At 40.7% G+C, this 20683-nt stretch overlaps 1 protein-coding gene and 1 pseudogene across 4 annotated transcripts in view; one reads left to right on the forward strand and one right to left on the reverse strand.

Annotated features, from left to right (window-relative positions):
- The window catches only part of myo5b (myosin VB), a 274037-nt gene that overhangs the window by 86539 nt on the left and 166815 nt on the right, over nt 1–20683 (forward strand). For all 4 annotated transcript variants that reach the window (XM_087990689.1, XM_087990700.1, XM_087990695.1 and 1 more), the window contains exons 4-5: nt 1606–1750; nt 19020–19176. In XM_087990689.1, the coding sequence (XP_087846815.1) occupies nt 1606–1750; nt 19020–19176 (302 nt within the window). The remainder of the gene's footprint in view (nt 1–1605; nt 1751–19019; nt 19177–20683) is intronic.
- LOC148152213 (U4 spliceosomal RNA) lies at nt 3519–3633 on the reverse strand (annotated as a pseudogene).

The raw sequence follows: 20683 nt of genomic DNA on the forward strand, positions 1-20683 counted from the left end.
GAGGGGGAGTTGAAATATTGGGCCACGGGGCAGTGTGGTTGATTGGTGCGGGTGTCTCTGAGATGTTCCCTAAAGCGCTCTACTATCAACCTGGGTGGCAACTTTCAGGGATCCAAGTACATGGACTCCAAGATCCCTCTGCACATCCACACCACCAATAATCTTTCCATTGACCCAGTACTCTGCCTTCCTGTTATTCTTCCCAATGTGCATTACCTCACACTTAGCTGCGTTGAACTCCATTTGCCACCTCTCAGCCCAATTCTGCAGTTTATCCAAGTCCCTCGCAATGTAACATTCTTCCACACTGTCCACTACTCCACTGACTTTAGTGTCCTCTGCAAATTTACTAATCCATCCACCTATGCCTCAATGTTTAAGTCATTTATAAAAATTACAAACAACAGTGGTACCAAAACAGATCCTTGTGGCACACCACTAGTAACCGGATTCCAGGCTGAATATTTTCATCAACCACCACTCGCTGTCGTCTTTCAGAAAGCCAGTTTTTAATCCAAACTGCTAAATCACCCTCAATCCCACGTCTCTGTATTTTCTTCAATAGCCTAACATGTGGAAACTTATCAAAGGCTTTACTGAAGTCCATGTATACCAGGTCAACTGCCCTACCCTCATCTACACGTTTGGTCACCTTTTCAAAAAGCTCAATGAGGTTTGTGAGACACAACCTGCCCTTGACGAAACCATGTTGACTATCTGAAATCAAATTGTTGCTTGCTAGATGATTACAAATCTCATCTCTTATGATCCTTTTCAAAACCTTTCCTACAACAGAAGGAAGGCTCACTTGTCTTTAATTACCTGGGTTATCTCTGCTGGCCATCTTGAACAAGGGCACGTTTGCAATCCTCCAGTCCTCTGTTTTCGAATGTTGTTTTGATACCAGAAAGTCAGTTGTGAGAAGCCAAATTCCTGCCTCTCTTGGTGTTGCATCTGAGCAAAAGGAATATGAAACCTTCTTTTCTGAGTGTTGGAGAACTCCTGCTCAGAAAGCTCTATGGCTGCAAACATGTAACAAGAGACACTATCATTTCTCACATTCGTCATCATTAATCAATGACTAACCAGAATGTACTTGGCAGCTCTTGGTGTTCAGTCAGAGATTTACTTTTTTTTCTCTCATTTGTGTAGAAGTCAGTTGACTGCTCATTTTAAAACAGATGTCCTCACTTGGGTGAACTAGCTTGATGTCATTGTGCCTTTTGATTCAGATGTGTGAACAAAACTAAAATGTATCTGAGCAAATGACATTGGATGGAGCTTGCCGTTGCTGTGCAATAATCTTTAACAACAAACCTGGGAGTCTGTGCTTTACAAGTAATTTATGAAATTTATAATCAATGCTATTTTTCTATTAGGAGAGCGAGAGATTAATTTAAATCGTTTAGGAAATGGGTTCCATCACTGGAAGTAAAACTATTATGTCTACTGCCTCCAACCTTTGTCGTCTTAAAACCTTCTAGCCACAGCCAGAGATGTTTGAGTTTGCACATTGGTCAAATTGAGGTTTGAATGCAGACTATAGAGTTGGAAATACAATACACTTGATCTTTGGGTGTGTTATAATGACCTTTGTATTTCCAGGTATTGTCCTGGTTGCTATTAATCCTTATGAACAGTTGCCAATTTATGGAGAAGATGTCATTCATGCATATAGTGGACAGAACATGGGGGACATGGATCCTCATATCTTCGCAGTTGCTGAAGAAGCATACAAGCAGATGGCAAGGTGAGTGTATTTGTACAAGTTGACCTTTCTTACCGTGTATTATAAGGAAGAGAATTTTAGTTTGATTCCATTTTTTTAATACGCACGTAAATAGCACATAACACGAGCTGCTGTTTTGGATACATGAGCTATGTTATCAAACTGCTCTTCTGCACGTGTGATGCTGGTGATCTGCAATCTTAAAAAGTGAGTGCATTGTTGGAAATGAAGAGGAAAAAAATGGAAAACAAATGAGACTTATCTCTCTGTTTGAAATGTTAGAATACTGGGGCAGTTTCCATTCCATTGAAAACACAAAGGGACTCATTAAAATTATCACCCAGCTATGTTTTAGGTAGTCCCTTGGGATAAAGGATGATAAATCTGAAGTATGATCTATGGCCTCAGCAGCATGGCAGCGTTTGAAAGGTCAAGTACATAAGTTGTTTGGAGGTCTGTCACTTTTTCTGATGCCTCAACTTTGCATGTGCATTTTTCCAAAAAATGCCATCAGTTTTTCCTGTCAAATGAGTGAAGTTCTCCATTTTAGTTGGTCACAAGCCCTGATCTCCCATGAGTTAGGGGACATATGTGACATCTTCAGGATTGCTTTAAAGATGTCCATTGAGTATTTCTGCTGTCTTTCTGACTCACTCCCCTTGCTGCAGCTGAGTTTGATGTAAAGCTGTTAATTAAGCAAGCATAAGAACAACCTACCTTGGCCTTTGGAGCTGGTTTAGCCTGACTTAGCAGCTCAGTGCTGGGCATGATGGCTTGAGAGAGGACACTGTTGTTGGACTACCTTTCTTGTCCTTAACTTTGGAAGATCTTGAGAATACACTGCTGATTAGTACTTTACCAGTGCTTTTGAGGTGTCTGTTGCCGTTGTCCAAGTCTCTGAAGTATATTTGAGAATGGTGTTCACAGCTGCCTAGTAATCCATAATCTTAGTCATGGGTTTGACACCCTGGTCCTCAAATACACTTTTACTCAGTTGGCCAAATTTAGTTGACTACGCATTTGTTGAGAGAAGGCTCCTCTCAAGATATAGATGATGGTCCACATTTTCCCAGGTATTATTATTTGTTGTAATAGATGAAAAAAATATTAAACTAGTTGTCACTCAGTTGCGCGCAGTAACAACTCTTTACTCTGGTAACAGGTGGGGTTTCATTGTGATGGTGGATGGATAAAGCAGGAATAAGTGTGCTTCCTATTGTAGTTTTTATTATTTTTATTATATCTGCCATCCTGTGTGAGAAGATAAAAGCCAGCAGTAGAGAGGCCAGCATGTGAAGAGTAAACCTACGTGAGAAGGGCAGTGGGTGGGAAATACAAACAAGTGGCAGAGGGCTCCTTCAACCTGTTTCTACCTGTACCTGGGTGGCTCAGTGGTTAGCACTGCTGCCTCACAGCACCAGGGTCCCAGGTTCAATTCCAACCTTGGGTGACTGTGTGGAGTTTGCACATTCTCCCTGTGTCTGCGTGGGTTTTCCCCAGGTGCTCCGGTTTCCTCCCACAGTCCAAAGATGTGCAGGTCAGGTGAATTGGCCATGCTAAATTGCCCATCATGTTAGGTGCATTAGTTAGAGCGAAATGAGTCTGGGTGGGTTACTCTTCAGAGGGTCGGTGTGGATTAGTTGGGCCAAAGGGCCTGTTTCCATACTGTAGGGAATCTAATCGAATAAGTACGACTTAACAGGAAAAAAAGGTGATTTGAGTATTTCTTCGTCTCTCTCAATGTGTTAAATGGTTTTAATCAGGAGACTTTATTACTACTGACGAGAAAAATTTAGCAATTCATTTTAAAAATATTTAACATCCCATGTTTTTTGGGAAAAGTTTTCAATAAGCAATAATTGCACCTCGGTTAAACCTCATCGGCTACGATATCTCACTGGGGCCTCTTTGCAAGTGGGCGGCACGGTGACACAGTGGTTAGCACTGCTGCCTCACAGCACCAGAGACCCGGGTTCAATTCCCGCCTCAGGCGACTGACTGTGTGGAGTTTGCACATTCTCCCCATGTCTGCGTGGGTTTCCTCCGGTTTCCTCCCACAGTCCAAAGATGTGCAGGTCAGGTGAATTGGCCATGCTAAATTGCCCGTAGTGTTAGGGGAATGGGTCTGGGTGGGTTGCGCTTCGGTGGGTCAGTGTGGACGTGTTGGGTTGAAGGGCCTGTTTCCACACTAAGTAATCTAATCTAATCTTTTAAAAAAAAGTTAATTAAATGGAATTCAGATGGTTGAATAGGTGATGTTTTGCAGCTTTAGTATGTAAAAGCTGGGAGACACTTGGTGTGATCCACAGTGACCATATCTGCAGCAAGTGTTGGCTGCTCGAGGACCTCCAGCTCAGAGTTCATGAGCTGGAGTGTGAACTGCAGACAATGTGATGCATTAGAGAGGTAAAGAGTTCAGGGACACACTTTTTCAGGAGGCAGTCACACTCCTTTGATGTAACTAATCTCACTGGTCAGGATAGAAGGATGGACTGAGGGAGGTAAGTAAAGGAGTCCCGAATGTAGCTTTGGGGAGTGTCAGACAAATCTTTATCTGATAGGCACATGATTGTTGCTCCACATGGAGGCGGGGGCACAGACTGCAGGGGTACAAGCAAACTGACCACAGCATTATGGTACAGATGTCATTCAAGTGCTGAGGGAGAAAAGTGACATGTACTGGAAATAGGGGAATAGTATAGATAATAAACATTTGTCTGTTTAGCCAAGACAGGTATTCCTGAAAGTTTTAAGTTGTCTACCTCAAGCCTAGGCTAAATACCTCTTGTTTGGGCTGAAGAGCAACTTGGAATGGGAGGGGAAGGATCCAGTGTGTGTGGCTCACGTAGGTTATAATGACATAGGTAAGATGAGGGAAGAGTTTCTGCTGAGGGATTATGAGCAGCTTAAAACTGAATTAAAAAGCCAAGTCACATTCAAGGGATTTAAAGGAAGTAGCTATTGAGATAGTGGAGGCAATAGTTGCAATATTCCAAAACTCTTTGGATTATAGGAGGATTCTAGCGGATTGGAAAACCACTAATGTGACACCCCTGTTTAAAAAGGAGGAAAGCAGAAAACCAGAAACCATAGACCAGTTAGTCTACTGGCAGTTGGGGAAAATGCTAGAGTTTGTTTTTAAGGAAGAAGTAGAACACTCAGAAATGCTGAGCACCAATCAGAGTCAGCACCAGTAGATGTCATGTGTATGGATTTATGGATGGCATTCACACTAGGGTATTACATAAAACATTATTACACAAAATAGACAATAGGTGCAGGAGTAGGCCATTCAGCCCTTCGAGCCTGCACCGCCATTCAATATAATCATGGCTGATCATTCCTAATCAGTATCCTGTTCCTGCCTTATCTCCATAACCCTTGATTCCACTATCTTTGAGAGCTCTATCCAACTCCTTCTTAAATGAATCCAGAGAGTGGGCCTCCACTGCCCCCTGTGGCAGAGCATTCCACACAGCCACCACTCTCTGGGTGAAGAAGTTTCTCCTGAGCTCTGTCCTAAATGGTCTACCCCGTATTTTTAAGCTGTGTCCTCTGGTTCGGCACTCACCCATCAGTGGAAATATGTTTCCTACTGCCAGAGTGTCCAATCCTTTCATAATCTTATACGTCTCAATCAGATCCCCTCTCAATCTTCGAAACTCAAGGGTATACAAGCCCAGTCGCTTCAGTCTTTCAGTGTAAGGTAATCCTGCCATTCCAGGAATTGACCTCGTGAACCTACGCTGCACTCCCTCAATAGCCAGAATGTCTTTTCTCAAATTTGGAGACCAGAACTGCACACAGTAGGAGCTTCGGTCATTGGGTATAATGATCAGAATGCATTGACGATTGATTAATACACAGGAGTCAATCAGAATTAATGGATCTCTTTCAGGTTGGAAAGACATAACTGTGTGCCAGAGGGATCAGTCCTAGGGCCTCAATTAGTCACTATCTATTTTAATGGCTTGGAGGAGGGAGCAGTTGTAATGCATCCAAATATGCTGATACAAAACTAAGTGGGAGGTATATTGTGATGAGGATAAAAGAATATGCAAGGGGATATAAATTGAGTCGGTGGTAAAATCTTGGCAGACGGTGTTTTACATGATGTTAGTGATGTGTGAGGTCATATCCTTTGACAGGAAGCATCAAAAAGCAGACAATTATTCAAATTGAGAGAGAGAGAGACACCAAAAAAAAGTACAGTTTCGAGCGATCAGAGTGCATGAATTGCCAATGATTAGCACATCAATGCAGCAATGGGAGCAAATGGAATTTTGGCCTTTATTGCAGGAAATCTTTGGGAGGGTTGACTCTGGAGATTGGCCAGCATACTTGGATGTTGCAGAACCCTGATGGCAAAGCCTCTGGATCAGAAGCTTGCTTGATCTAGTGAGCTCTTTTGCTTTTGGGGCAGGCAATTAATTGCCCCTGCCATTGCCTGTCTCAGAACAAAGCAGTCCTCTTGATCGGCACACAGACAGTCATTCCCTTTACTACAGATACTCAGTAGCAGCAGTGCGTACCATCTACAAGTTGCACTGTAAAAATGCATCAAGGTGACTTAGTTAGCATTAATTCAAATGTATGATCCCTATGGCTAGAAGGGCGACCAGATAAGTGGGAATGCCACCACTCCCAAGTTTCTCACCAAACTATTCACCAACCTGACGGGAATATATCACTATTCCTTCACTATTGCTGGGTCAAAATTCTGCAGCTTCCTCCTTGACAGCATTGTGAGAGACCAAAATCAAAAAGACTGCATTGGTTCAAGAAGGCAGTTCATCACCACCACCACCACCACCACCACCTTCTCAAGGGCACCTTGGGATAGGTACTAAATGCTGGCACAGCCAATGATGTCCACATCCAAAAGAACAAAGAATGTTACTGGACAGGAACAGACTCTTCAGCATCAAGTCTGTGCTGATATGTGACACTTTTCTAAACAAAAAAACCTCCTTAAGCGATTCACATTTCTACCCTGGGAAAACGACTCTAGCTATCCATTGTATCTGTGTCCCTCATAATTTTGCAAATTTCTATGAAGTCACCCCTCAGCTATTTCCAATGAAGTGAAAATCTGGTTTTTTAAAAATTCTATCCTTGCCATTCTGATTTGTCAATTTTCTGCCTCAATTATAAACTAATTTAAAAGTTGTCCTTGGTTATTAAAATTCCAAGTTATTTTCCCCCTTTTTTTTGCTGCAACTCCTCAAATATAGGTGTCACAAAGTAATAGTTCACTTCTGTTCTTTTTATATTAGAATTATTAGATTTTGAGGGAGAGCTCAGAAGGCTTGGGTCTTCAGTATAGTCTGTTTAATAGAGCTATATAATGAATTCATTTGAAGTTACTAGCTTTAAACAGATCAACTATAATGAGCTGCCACATCAATTTATTTCAGAACCTTCATTTTCTGGTAGTTTTTACATAGATCTCCAATTTTATTGCAGGCAGGATAGGAATGCCCAAATTGACTTGGAAAATGCACAGGCATTTTGGGAAGAATACAAACTAAGAAAATAATATCAGATTCAATTAAGTTCTAGATGCTATAATTGGCCCTGACTTGATTTTTTTACTGCACCAGTGAACATATGATTTATGCCTGGGAACATCAATTGTCGAAAAGCTGGAGGAGACTTTAATTGATTTTAGCACAGCAGAATTTTTTTAATCTTCCTCTTTGTTTCTTCAGCTGAAAGCATTGCCATTGCTGTGGTGTGGGTACGTGGCAATTGCTCATCTCCCCCTTGCTCTACAAGAGTTTTTATTCCAGCAAGGAGCAAGAAAGGTCACTGCTTGTAAACAAGGACTGGCTGTTACTTCTCCCCTTTTCTCTTTCTGTCTTTTTTGTTTCAGGATGCATTATTAAGGGTTAAATGTCAATGGTTAACCCTTTAAAAGTGAAAGTAGCTAGCTGGCTGGCTGACTAGACATCTGATTTCTGGTGCAGGGTGAAGCCAGCAACATGGGCTCAAATCTCATACCAGTGATGTCATTGTGAAGATTTTGCTTTCTCAATCTTGCCCCTCAACTGAAGAGTGGTGACCCTCTGGTTATACTCACTACCAGTCGTGTCTCTCTAATGACAGAACAGTCCTTTGGACCTGTGGCAACTTTCACTTTCATTTCTAAAACTTTTGATGTCGAGGCATACCTCAGAATTCTGCGGATGCTATACCCATTTAAGCATCCCACTGAGTCCTCGTTATGTTGTTAAGAACTTGCATGACTCATTCTTCAAATCACAGCAGTTGGTTACCACTGCATTGTGAACAAACAGCAGCATAAGAAAAATGCATGAGAAAGCTCCAACGAATTCTGAAGAGGGGTCAAAATTTGGTTAACTCTGCTTTCTCTCCACAGATGCTGCCGGATGTGAGTTTTTCCAGCAACTTCTGTTTTTGTTTCCGATCTCTAGCATCCATAATTATAAAGTCATGTCCCATGGAAACGGATCCTTCGGTCCAATCAGCCTGTGGCAACCATGTTTCCAAACTAAACTAATCTCACCTGCCTGCACTTGGCCCACATACCTCTAAACCTTTCCTAACTATGAACATATCCAAGTGTCTTTTGAAATGTTGTAACTACCTGTATCCATAACTTTGTCTAGCAGTTTGTTCCATTTTTGAACCACTCTGTTTTTAATAAAAAGTTGCTCCTTATGTCCCTTTTAAATCTTTGTCCTCTCATCTTAAAAATATAGCCGGAGTTTTCAACTCCCCATTTCCTGATGAAGAGCTTTTGCCCAAAACATCAATTTTCCTACTCCTCAGATGCTGCCTGACTTGTTGTGCTTTTCCAGCACCACTCTAATCTTGACTTTCGAACTCCCACCTGAGGGAAAAGACCCATTTAGTCTGTGCCCCTTGTGATTTTATAAACCTCAGTAAGGTTACCCCTCAACCTCCCTCCTATGCTCCATTGAAAAAACTCCCAGTCTTTCCAGTCTATATTTTAATATCCCAAACCTTCCATTCCCAGTAACATCCTGGTAAATCGTTTCTGAACCCTCTTCAATTTAATAATATTCTTCCTATAACAGGGTGACAAGAACTTCACACAGTATTCCAAGAAAGGCCTCACCAATGTCCTATACAACCTCAATATGATGCCACAACTCCTATACTCAAAGGCTGAGCAATGAAGGCAAGTGTACTAAATGCCCTCTTAACCACCTGTGATGCAAATTTCAATGAATTATGTACCTGAACACCTGGTTCCTCTATTCTACAACACTGCCCAGGGCCCTAACATTAATTGTATAAGCCCTGTCGTTGTTTGTTTTACCAAAATGCAATACCTCGCATTTATCCAAATTTAGTTCCATCTGCCACTCTTCAGCCCATTGACCCAATTGATCAGGATCTTTGTGATCTCTGATAAACTTCTTCATTGTCCACTATGTCACCAATTTTGGTGGCCTCTGCAAATTTACTAACCATGCCTCCTGTATTCTCATCCAAATCACTTATATACATGTCAAACAAAAGTGGACCCAGTGTTGATCCCTGTGGAACGCAGCTGGTCACAGGTCTTCAGTTTGTAAAACCACCCTCCACAACTATGCTCTGTTTCCTAACATAAAACCAATTTTATATTCAATTGGCAAGTTCTCCTTTAATCCCATGTGATCGAACTTTACTAAGCATTCTGCCATGTGGAACCTTGTCAAAGGTTTGACTAAAGTCCAAGTAAGGAATGTCTAATGTTCCGCCCTCATCACTTTCTTTTTGACGACTTCATTTTTTAGATTAGATTAGATTCTCTACAGTGTGGAAACAGGCCCTTCGGCCCAACAAGTCCTCCAAAGAGAAACCCACCCAAACCCATTGCCCTACCCTACATTTACCCCTGACTAACGCATCTAACAGTGTGGGCAATTTAGCATGGCCAACTCACCTGACCTGCACATCTTTGGATTGTGGGAGGAACCCAGAGCACCTGGAGGAAACCCACGCAGACATGGGGAGAATGTGCAAACTCCACACAGAGTGGTGGGAATCGAACCCAGGACCCTGGTGCTGTGAGGCTGCAGTGCTAACCACTGAGCCACCTTGCCACCATTAATAAAAAAAACTCCAACTTTGTGAGACATGATTTTCCTTTTTTTTTGTTTTCATGTCTGGCACACTGTTCAGAACTGTGGTCAATAAATATGCCTGTTCACTGTTGTGCACACACCCTGAGAATTTTCTCAAAGAATCATGACAAGCCCTGTAACTTCTAACTGACACTGGGTGTAGTCATTCCAATTAGATACCCTGTTCTTTAAAGCACACCTTAGGTGCCTCACCTTAGCCACAGAGTGAATAATGATGTGCATACAAAGCAACTTACACAACATAGGAAACATCGACTAACCGTTTCTAAAACATTGCAATCCAAAGAAAACCAGGAACTGTCAAACCATTATGCAACTTAAAGATGGGCCTTAATAAAGGCTTTAAACCGTGATCATTGCTACAAGATAGCGAAATAAGATTGTTAACTTTTTTTTTATTATTTGGGATTTTTGTCAGTATTTTCTGATCGCATTTCACAATTCAGTTTGGTTTTCAGTGAAAATTGAAACCCCTAATTGATAGCTTATTTAGTTTCAGGAGCTTTAAACTTCCTGAAGACACAACAAAAGGCTTTTTATTCTAATGTGTCGCCATTGACCTGTAAGAACTTTGCTCAGAAGCCAGTTCAAAGTTCCCCATCAGAAGTAGGTCACTTATGAAGCAAGAGTAAACTGAACAAACTGTCTTGTCAGTACTCAGCATAATTCCTATTTTGTTGAAGGGGCCAATACTCTAATTGGATAAAACTTGGACAGTTTCACCATACCTTCTGCATTGATTATTTTATCTGTGTGTTTAACTCTTTCCACAAGCATTATCACTGCTGTTACATTACACAGGATTATGTAATAAGGACTTATAAGGGAAAATATGAGTCTTGTGAAATAAATAGAATGGAAGTTACTTTGGTTGGAAATGACTGGCTTCTGACAGCCAAAACAATCATCCATTGCATCATAAAAACATAGAACATAGGAGCAGGAATAGGCCTCAAGCCGCTAGAGCTATAAGAAGCTACCTTCTTGTAAACACATAATGTTTTGGCCTCAACTACTCTTTGTGGTAGTGGATTCTGCACTCACCATACTCTGGGTGAAAACATTTCTCCTCATTTCAGTCTTATGAGGTTTACCCCTCTTCCTTAAATTATGAGCCGTGGTTCTGGACTCTCCCACCACCAGGAACATTCTTCCTGCATCTAACGTGTCTAGTCCTGTTAGAATTTTGTAGGTTACTGAGATTCCCCCCACACCCCCCACCTCCAATTCTTTTAAATTCTAATGAATACAATCCCAACCAACTCAATCTCTCTCGTACGTCAATCCCACCATCCCGGGAATTGATTTGGTAAACTTTTGCTGCATTCCCTTTACAGCAAGAAGATCCTTTCTCAGATAAGGAGACAAAACCACCCACAATATTCCAGGTGCTGTCTCACCAAAGCACTGTATAATTGTAGGAAGACATCCTTGTTCCTGTACTTGAATACTCTCTCAGTATGAAGGCCAACAAACAGTCTGCCTTCTTTACTGCCTGCTGCACACAAATGCTTAATTTCAGCATCTACTGGAGGATTGCCTTGGTTTCTCCACAGCAAGTTCAAGTTTAATCTCTGGGGAACGGTTTCTAACATTCCTGGAGAAAAAATATCTTGGGCTTTAAAGATCTCTGAATTGTTGTGGGTCCAGTGGAATTCATTGAGCATATTGTACTTAGGCTGTCACAGAGGAGGGATTTCTTCAGCCAGAGGGTGGTTCATCTGTGGAACTCATTGTGGCAGAAGGCAGTGAGAGGGGCCAAGTCATTGAGTGCATTTGAGACAGGGAGAGGTTCTTGATTTGTGAGGGGATCCAGGATTATGGGAGAAGGTGGGAGAATAGGGTTGAGACATGATAGGCTGAATGGCCTAATTCTGCTCCGAAGTGTTATCGCTGTATGGCCCTCCAACATTTTGGACTTTGTGTAAATCTCCTGCCTTTTCTCTTTAGCCCTGCACATTGTTGCTATCCAAATAATCATTCAATGCCTCTTGAATGCCTCAATTGAACCTGCCTCCACCACACCTTCTAGGTGATGCATTCCATATCCTGACTACTTGTTATGTGTAAAAGTTATTTTATCTCACCTTGCTTTTGCTAAACGCTTCAAATCTATGCCTTCTGGTTCTCAATCCATTTGAGTGGGAATAGTTTCTCCCTATCTACTCTGACTAGACCCCTCGTAATTTCATAAAATCCTATCACTTAGCCTTCTCCTCCAATGAAAACATTTCCAACTTGTCTAATCTGTCTTCATAGCTGAAGTTTCTCATCCCTGCAGCCATTTTCATAAACTTATGTACTCGCTCCAATATATCACATCCTTCAAGTGTCAGAAGTTCAGGACTGTACACAATACTCCAGGTCTAACTAGTGCCTTAAGTCCTTCATAACCTCCCTGCTCTTGCATTCTTTGCCCCTATTAATGAATCCTAGAATACTGTTTGCCTTATGAACAGCTCACTCTACATGTTCTGCCTTTAATGACTTGTCCATAGAAACATTGCTCCTGCACATGTTTTAGAATGGTATCCTTCACTTTGTATGGTCCCCTCATTTCCTTAGTACAAATGTTCCTTACACACCTCTGCAATGAACTTCATCTGATATCTATCAATCCATCCATTCCCCCACATGTCCTTTTGAAGATTGACACTGTCCTCCTCATAGTTTACAATGCTCTCAAGTTTTAAATCATGTGCAAACTTTGCAGTTCCTTGATTATTTTTTTTTAAAAGTTCATGGGATGTCAATGTTGCTCACCAAGCCAGCATTTATTGCCATTCCTAATTCCTAGAGGACAATTAACAGTCAACCACATTGCTGTGGGTCTGGAATTCTACGCAGATCAGACAAGGATGATACATTTCCTTCCTTAAGGGTATTAGTGAACCAGATGAGTTTTTATAACAATTTGATAGTTGTAGACTTTTTTCTTAATCAAATCAATTTTCAGTCTGCATGGTGTGATTTGCATCTTGCGTGTCCCCTTGAACATTAGCCTGGGGTTTTGGATTACTAATCCACTGTCTCCCCTGAGTCCCAATGTTGCACCATGGAGAACTTCGCTATGTTGCTTACTCTCGTCTGAAGAATGTTCATTAACCATTGCTGTCTTTCCTATCACTAAGAACTTTGCATTCATGTTGCTGTAGTCACTATGAGTCTGTTAATTAAAAAATATTTCTCTTAATTAACAAATGAATGTTTCAAACAATTATAAAATTCTAGGGAGAGGGGAAGAAGGTTGAATGAATCATGATAGTCAGTCAATTATTCATTTCCTTCAGTTGGCATGAGAGGTTCTGTGACAATATATCTGTGCTGCAATTGATGACAACAATGCGGCTGTATTTGGAGACATTAGGACCATGTGAAAATATCTGTGGGATTTTATCCAACCAAAGTTTCTTTATAATTGGTAATTTTTATTTTTCTTTTGGTTCTAGTTGCTTTGGGAACATGTGCAGCAGCACTGCAAGTGGTTTCAATTTAAGCGATTTGTAATAATGGCATTTTACTGTTGAATTCATTAAATTGCTGATATTACCTTTGAAACTAAATGAACCTTTGAGCCTTAATTTGTTTTATAATTTCTGACTGATAATGCCTCTAGTTTCTGTGCTCCTTGGTTTATTAAAAATCTGCATTGGGCAAGCATAACAAGGTAGCAGCTTTTGCTTAGTTGCAGTGCTTTTGCCTCTAGGTCATTGCGTTATTACTTTTTCTCTATATCACTTTATTACTAGAGAGGGTGATTGATAAAGATCAGGAGTAGCTAATCTGTTTGATTACTTTGTCATCCCATTGCTCTTGCACCCACAATGTCCTGGTGCTATTGAAGTTAATCCATGTCACTGTTCATGGGTGTCCTGCCAGGCCAATGGCTCAGTGTCTGCTGATGCTACATCCTGAAGTGTATTTGTCAGCAGTGTCTTGCCATTTCCTTCCAATCTCAAGGATAAGGTAAGGAGGCAGGTTCCAAATCTATTTTAACTCAAATGGGAAATAAACTTGCACTTGTTATTCTGAACCCATAAGATACAAGAGCTATTTCAACCTATCTAGTCTGTTCCACCCTTTGATCATAGCTGATATAGTTCTCAAATCCATTCTCTTGCAACCTTCTATAGCCCATGATTCCATTACCAATCAAGAGCCTATCTATCTCTGTCTTAAATACACTCAATGATTTAACCTCCACAGCCTTCTGAGACAGAGTTTCACAGATTAACCACCCTCCTCATCTCAGTTCAGAGACTTGGAACATTGGGACCTTTTCTGAGGCAGGGGTGACTTGTACAAAAGGGACGTGTTGTATTGAAACTGCAGGGGAACCAATATCGTGTCAGGGAGGTTTGCGACTCAGGAGGGTTTAAAATAGAGTGGCAGGAGATGGGAACTAGACAGCAGGTCAGCAAATGGAGGGGTTGAGGGGAAGGTAGATGTTAGGACCAGTAAGTCAGAAAGGAAGGACAGGCAGAGACAGGTAAATGAACATGATGGTTCCATGGGTTAAAGTGTGTTTATTTCAATGCAAAGAGTATAATAGGCAAGGCAGATGAGCTTAGAGCCTGGATCAGTACATGGAACTATGATGATACAGCTATTTCAGAGACTTGGTTGAGAGACATGGATAGGACTAGGGGGCATAGGTTTGGGGTGAGAGGGGAAAGATAAAAAAGAGACCTAAGGGGCAACTTTTTCATGTAGAGGTTGGTGCGTGTATGGAATGAGCTGACAGAGGAAGTGGTGGAGGCTGGTACAATTTCAGCATTTAAAAGGCATCTGGATGGGTATCTGAATAGGAAGGGTTTGGAGGGATATGGTAGGTGGCACTAGGTTAGGTTGGGATATCTGGTTGGCATGGACGGGTTGGACCAAAGGGTCTGTTTCTGTGCTGTATTTCTCTGATTGTATGAATTTAAATATGAGGTGCTGCACTTTGGGAGATCAAATGTTAAAGAAAAGTATACAGTTAGTGGCAGGACCCTGAAAAGCATTAATGTACAAATTAATCTTGGGGTTTAAGTCCATAGCTCCCTTAAAGTGGCCTTGCATGTAGATAGGATGGCAAAGAAGGCATATAGCATGCTTACCTTTATCGGTTGTGGAACTGAGTACAAGAGTCAGGATGTCATGCTGCAGCTTTATAAGACTTTGGTTAGACCATATTTGTAATGTAGCGACCAGATTTGAACACAGTATTCTAAGGAGGATGTGGAGGCTTTGGAGGGAGTGCAGAAGAGGATTACCAGGATGCTGCCCGGATTAGAGCGTATGAGTGATAAGGAGAGGCTTGAAAAACTTGGGTTGTTTTCTTTGGAGCTGAGGGGAGACTGGAAATGATGAGATACACAGATAGAGTTGATAGTCAGAATCTTTTTCCCAGAGTTGAAATGTGTAATTCAAAGTTTGTGAGAAGATTTGTAGCTCGGGTGCTCGTTGTTGTGGTTCTGTTCGCCGAGCTGGGAATTTGTGTTGCAGACGTTTCGTCCCCTGTCTAGGTAACATCCTCAGTGCTTGGGAGCCTCCTGTGAAGCGCTTCTGTGGTGTTTCCTCCGACATTTATAGTGATTTGTATCTGCCGCTTCCGGTTGTCAGTTCCAGCTGTCCGCTGCAGTGGCCGGGTATATTGGGTCCAGGTCGATGTGCTTGTTGATTGAATCTGTGGATGAGTGCCATGCCTCTAGGAATTCCCTGGCTGTTCTCTGTTTGGCTTGGGGATATGCAAACAGTGAAGTTGGTAGGGCGAGCTGAGAGGTCAGTTAAGAAAGCATTATGGGTCCTGACTAAGTAGAAAGCCAAGAAGTTATGATTAGCCTTTTTATAAAGTTCTTGTTTGGCCTAAACTGGAATCCTGTTCTGACAGCACGCTTTGGGGAGACATTATAGATGATGCAGAAAAAATCCACAGAATCGGTCCGGGCACTGGGCGTATTCACCTTGGATATGAGAAGTTGAGAGGAGATTTGATCAAGGTGTTCAAAATCATGAGGCATTTAGGTGGAGATGATGGAAAGATTGATAACAAGTATATTTGGCAAAGAATGGTGATATGGCTAATGTATTTCAGTGATAAGTGGTCAAGATCTGAAATGCACTGTCAAGAGTGCAGTGGAGGCAGATTTCGAATGTGGCTTTGAAAAGAGATCATTATGTAAAGCAATATAATTTGCAGGCCTGCAGGGAGAAGGTGGGGATGTGGGACTAAGCGTGTTGTTCTTGAGTGATTTTTGCAGACTCAGGAGTGAATGACCTCCTGCAGTGCTGCAAGTGCCTTGTGATTCTGAATCTTTTTAATCTTGCTGTTTTAGCACATGGTTGGGTAGGGGCAAGTATATTTCTGCGGAGCAGATTGTGCCAATATCTGCTTCCCTTTGAAAATGTATTGAGTAGGTTTGAGTTGTAATAAAGGAATGAATATTCAGCACATTGATCAGCTCTTTCGGAAAACTTACATATTGAACATTTTGAAAATATGAAATACAAGAAAATGCTAGAAATATGCAGCAGGTCTGTTACAATCAGAATGGGAAACATTTATACTCTTTGTCCAAATGAATATCATAAATGTTGTGAAAAATCCCTACAATTGACCCTGTGCTTTGTAATCGTCTAAATGAACTTGAGAAATATTACTGTAAACGATAGCTCCGTAGTGCAGTTTACTTAAATTCAGCTATCCAATCCTGTTAAAAGAGGTAATGATGAATCTTCTGGGTTCTGCGCAATTTGCTGTGATTTTTCTAAACATGTGTAAATGTAGAAGTTAAGTGATTATCATGCCAATTCCTTTTGCTTTTCCTACATAACCTCTCAGTGATGTACAGCACAGAGACAGGCCCTTCGGTTCAACTCATCCATTTCCTCTATAAATCTAGTCCTATTTTCTAGGATTTGGCCCATATCCCTTTTAAACCCTTCCTATTCATAAACCCATTCAGATGCCTTGTCAATGTTGTAATTGTACCAGCCTCCACCACTTTCTCTGGCAGCTTATTCCATACACGCTACTTTCTTTTGTGACTGAGCCAATTAGTTAAGTGACAGTGACAGTAAAGCAACACAAAACAAGTCAGACAGAAGCATATGACTGAGTGCAATAAACAGGAAGCATGAAATATTTTAGTTTTACAGGAAATCTAGTAATGCAGATTGCACTTACCAATATACAATAAATAGCAATAGAAGAAGTGACCAATAAAACTGTTCTGGGGGTGCTGACAGAAAAAGAAGTACAACCAGGATGTCTGTGAGAACACTCTTGCTCTCTTCAACCACAATATGACTTCGCCTTCACTATGGCAGATTCAGACCCCAGTTGTGACAAATGGATGTACAATATTTGCCAATTGCAGTGAGTAATGTTGGTCTTTGCATAGAATCTGAAATGTTTACCAGTTGTTTTGGTACCAACATTAGAGATTTACTTTAATGCATATACCAGCCACAAGGAACACTAACTATTACCAAAGGATCACCCAGTTTAGGATTGTTTGTCACTTCGCCTGATACTAACATATCAGAATTCAGCTCTAAACAAGTTGCCTTGGGCTGCATTGTTCCGAGAGCAAACGGTCTGATGTGTTGTGACATATTCCTCCCACAGGGAGTGTTCAGTCAGCATGTACCCCTAAGAAAAGGGTACAGAGCCTTTTACCATAACCCAAAGCACTCGACATCCAGTGGATTACTTGAGGTGTATTCCCTGTTGTTGTTAGTTCCTCCAGTTAATAACAACATAAGCCAGTTTGTTCACAGCAATGATGTAAATGATCAATTAGTGTCTTTTTTTGTTAGTGTTGTTGCTGAAGAGATGAATGTTTGTCTGAGATTGGGAGAAAAGAGAGAACTGTTCTACCCGTTTACTAGTGCTGTGGGGTCTTGTGCACACAATTTTATAATTAAATGTTACCCTGGGTTAAGCCTACAATCTTTTAACTCAAAAGTACAATTGCTGAGCTAAATGACATTTGCGTATATGTGTATAATTTAGTTAAACAGTTATGAGAAAACTCTTATGCAAATAAACCCTTTTTTATTTAAAAAATAAAGTGAGAATGGGGAAAATTTGTACTGCATGTTTTCAGATTATGTAGCAATTTAGTAAGAAGTTAATTTTACTTTTAGTTCAAAGACCAATGCTTTGGAGTGCCAAATGGTGTAATGTGGGAAGGACAACTTGGTAAATCTGATAGTAGTGACTGGGTGATATTAATTAACTCCAATTATCTATTTTACAGGAAATATTTGTGTTGAGTTCTCATATCTTCAAGATTGTTTGTTTGCCTACATGTATAGTCCAGAGGGATTGAACTTTGTGCTTGTAAACAGGCATAAATTACGAAGTATTTCACCACAAAGGTTAAATCTGTGCATTTGTTTTGAAACAAAATGTTTTGGTACCTTGTAGTTCCTGAGGATCTTGTCTGAATGATGCCTCTGTATTGATAACCAGCTCATCAAAGTGAGAATGAGTATTTGGTTAATCCTTGGATGCAATTATTGGTTGATTTGGTTTTCAGCTGAAATTTCACTGGGCTGCTTCTAACCTCTGACTGTAACTTTGTCTGAAGTTTAGTAGACATCCAGGACCATCATTTCCACTGTGTTCTTGCTGATTCTCTGAAATTACAACTGGAGATCAGGAGAGACATCTCTTAATTGTGATGTTAAGTGAAGAGACCCAACTGACCTGTATATCACTGCCCTATTGTCCAGCTTGGTTCAAACTCTGCATAGAGTTCAACCCTTGCTAATGCTCAAAGCATTGTGTCAGATGTAGGATTGGGGTGTACCCACGCCAGAATGTGATCTATGGAATCCACAATTAACAGACTCCAACATGAGCTTGTTGTTCTATTACACCAAACAAGGTCTACAAAAATTAAGGTCTCTTCAGACAGAATCATATAATTCAGAAATATGAATGTTTATTGACTGTGTGTACAAGTCAACGATAGATAAGTAACATGAATATTTCTGGTTCACTACATACAACAATGGGAAAGAGTATATTGTGTGGTGGAGCAGGAGCTTAAGGGGAATAAAAGTGAAGTTTGAAAAGGATAAAGCACTGAAATTGTGATAAAATAGAACTAAACAAGATTATGATGGAGAGAGACAAATCTAAGCTGTCTGTGATTTTTGTTTCTACTCTCCAGAGATGAGAAAAATCAATCTATTATTGTAAGTGGGGAGTCTGGAGCTGGAAAAACAGTCTCTGCAAAGTACGCCATGCGCTATTTTGCCACCGTTGGTGGATCAGCCAGTGAAACAAATGTTGAAGAAAAAGTACTGGCCTCAAGTCCAATAATGGAGGTAAATGAGCTATTTTCTGTATTGTTATTAGGAAAATGAAATCCTCCTTAACCCAGTTACTGTGAGATATTTAATGACAGGTGATTCATTTCCTTCCCTCCCTTCCATTCAAGCCACCTTGAAACAACCAAAGTCTCAAAAATAGGTGGGCAACTTTCTCTTGGGCCTCTCCAAGTTCCTCTCAAAAATAGAAATAAGGGACTAGGAGGCGAGATTGGAACAAGAGTAGACCATTCAACCCATTGAAACTACCTCTCCATTCTGAATAATTTTTGAATATGCTTCGTGCCATTTTCCTGCATGATCATCTTAACCATTAGTGTCAGTAGTCTCCAGAAAACTATCAGTTTCTGTCTTGAACCTGCTCAATTTTCCACATAAAAGATTTAGTGGATAAATGCCGCCCTATTGAAGTCTTAAATGGCATGCCCTTTTCCTGAAATTGTCGTCTGATTGTAGGAGAAAGTGAGGACTGCAGATGCTGGAGATCAGAGCTTAAAAATGTGTTGCTGGAAAAGCGCAGCAGGTCAGGCAGCATCAAAGGAGCAGGAGAATCGACGTTTCGGGCATAAGCACTTCTTCAGGAAGGGCTTATGCCCGAAACGTCGATTCTCCTCCTATCTTCTGATTGTAGAGCCACCAGACAGGGGGTATCCCCTATCAATACCCACTCTTCCAACTCCAGTAAGAAGTTTGTAACTTTTGATATTCAGACTTCTCAAGAATGCAGACCCAGTTTTCCCCCTCAGACAATCCTACCATCTCAATAATTATTGTGATGGGCCACTGCTGTGCTTCATGTATAGCAAATGTGATTAAAATTGAGATTCATATACTTTGAGCTATTTTTAGAGCTTGGATTTCAAAATAGTGACATATAAATGTTGATTACTTCTGTGAAGGCATTTTTAAAAAAGAAAACATCAGAATATTCTTCTGGAACAGTGAACTAACCAAATGGTGTCAGAGGGAAGGTTATTCTGAACTCTTGGAGTGTTACTGGAATAAACTCTTTATGCTGTAGAGTTTATAATAGGTCGCATAGATATGGAAGACCATTGGCTTGTTTTAAGATTGGATAATTGAGGATTGATTTTTAGTTTTAAAAAATTGGGAGATTGAAAGTTTTTATGGCTTGGAAGTGACTCTCTTGAATTGGCCTGTCAAAATTTTAACTGTATTTAAACTAGAATAAATTACCAGTTACTCACCAATTGCTTTTTCTACAGCTCCAAGCTGGCTGCCAAATATTAATCTGTTTTTAAAAAAGGGGGTAAAAAAGCACCACCACCTCCGTTCACCAAACACTCTCTGCTTGAATTTTGCACTCCACTTACATTTCAAATCTTTAGAGCTACAGTGCAAGAACTGCACTGAACTAATTCACCTAATTTAGCTGATCAGATGTTCTCTGGGGCCGCTTAACTTGCTTTACTTTGTTACCTTACTTTAATTTTTAGCCAGAGATAATCCGTCAAATGCTAGCTACAGACTGTACTTTCAAAAA

This window comes from Chiloscyllium plagiosum, unplaced genomic scaffold, assembly GCF_037043375.1.
Source record: "Chiloscyllium plagiosum isolate Xiang-an unplaced genomic scaffold, Cpla_swu_hap1 HiC_scaffold_1, whole genome shotgun sequence".
NCBI classification, from domain to species: domain Eukaryota; kingdom Metazoa; phylum Chordata; class Chondrichthyes; order Orectolobiformes; family Hemiscylliidae; genus Chiloscyllium; species Chiloscyllium plagiosum.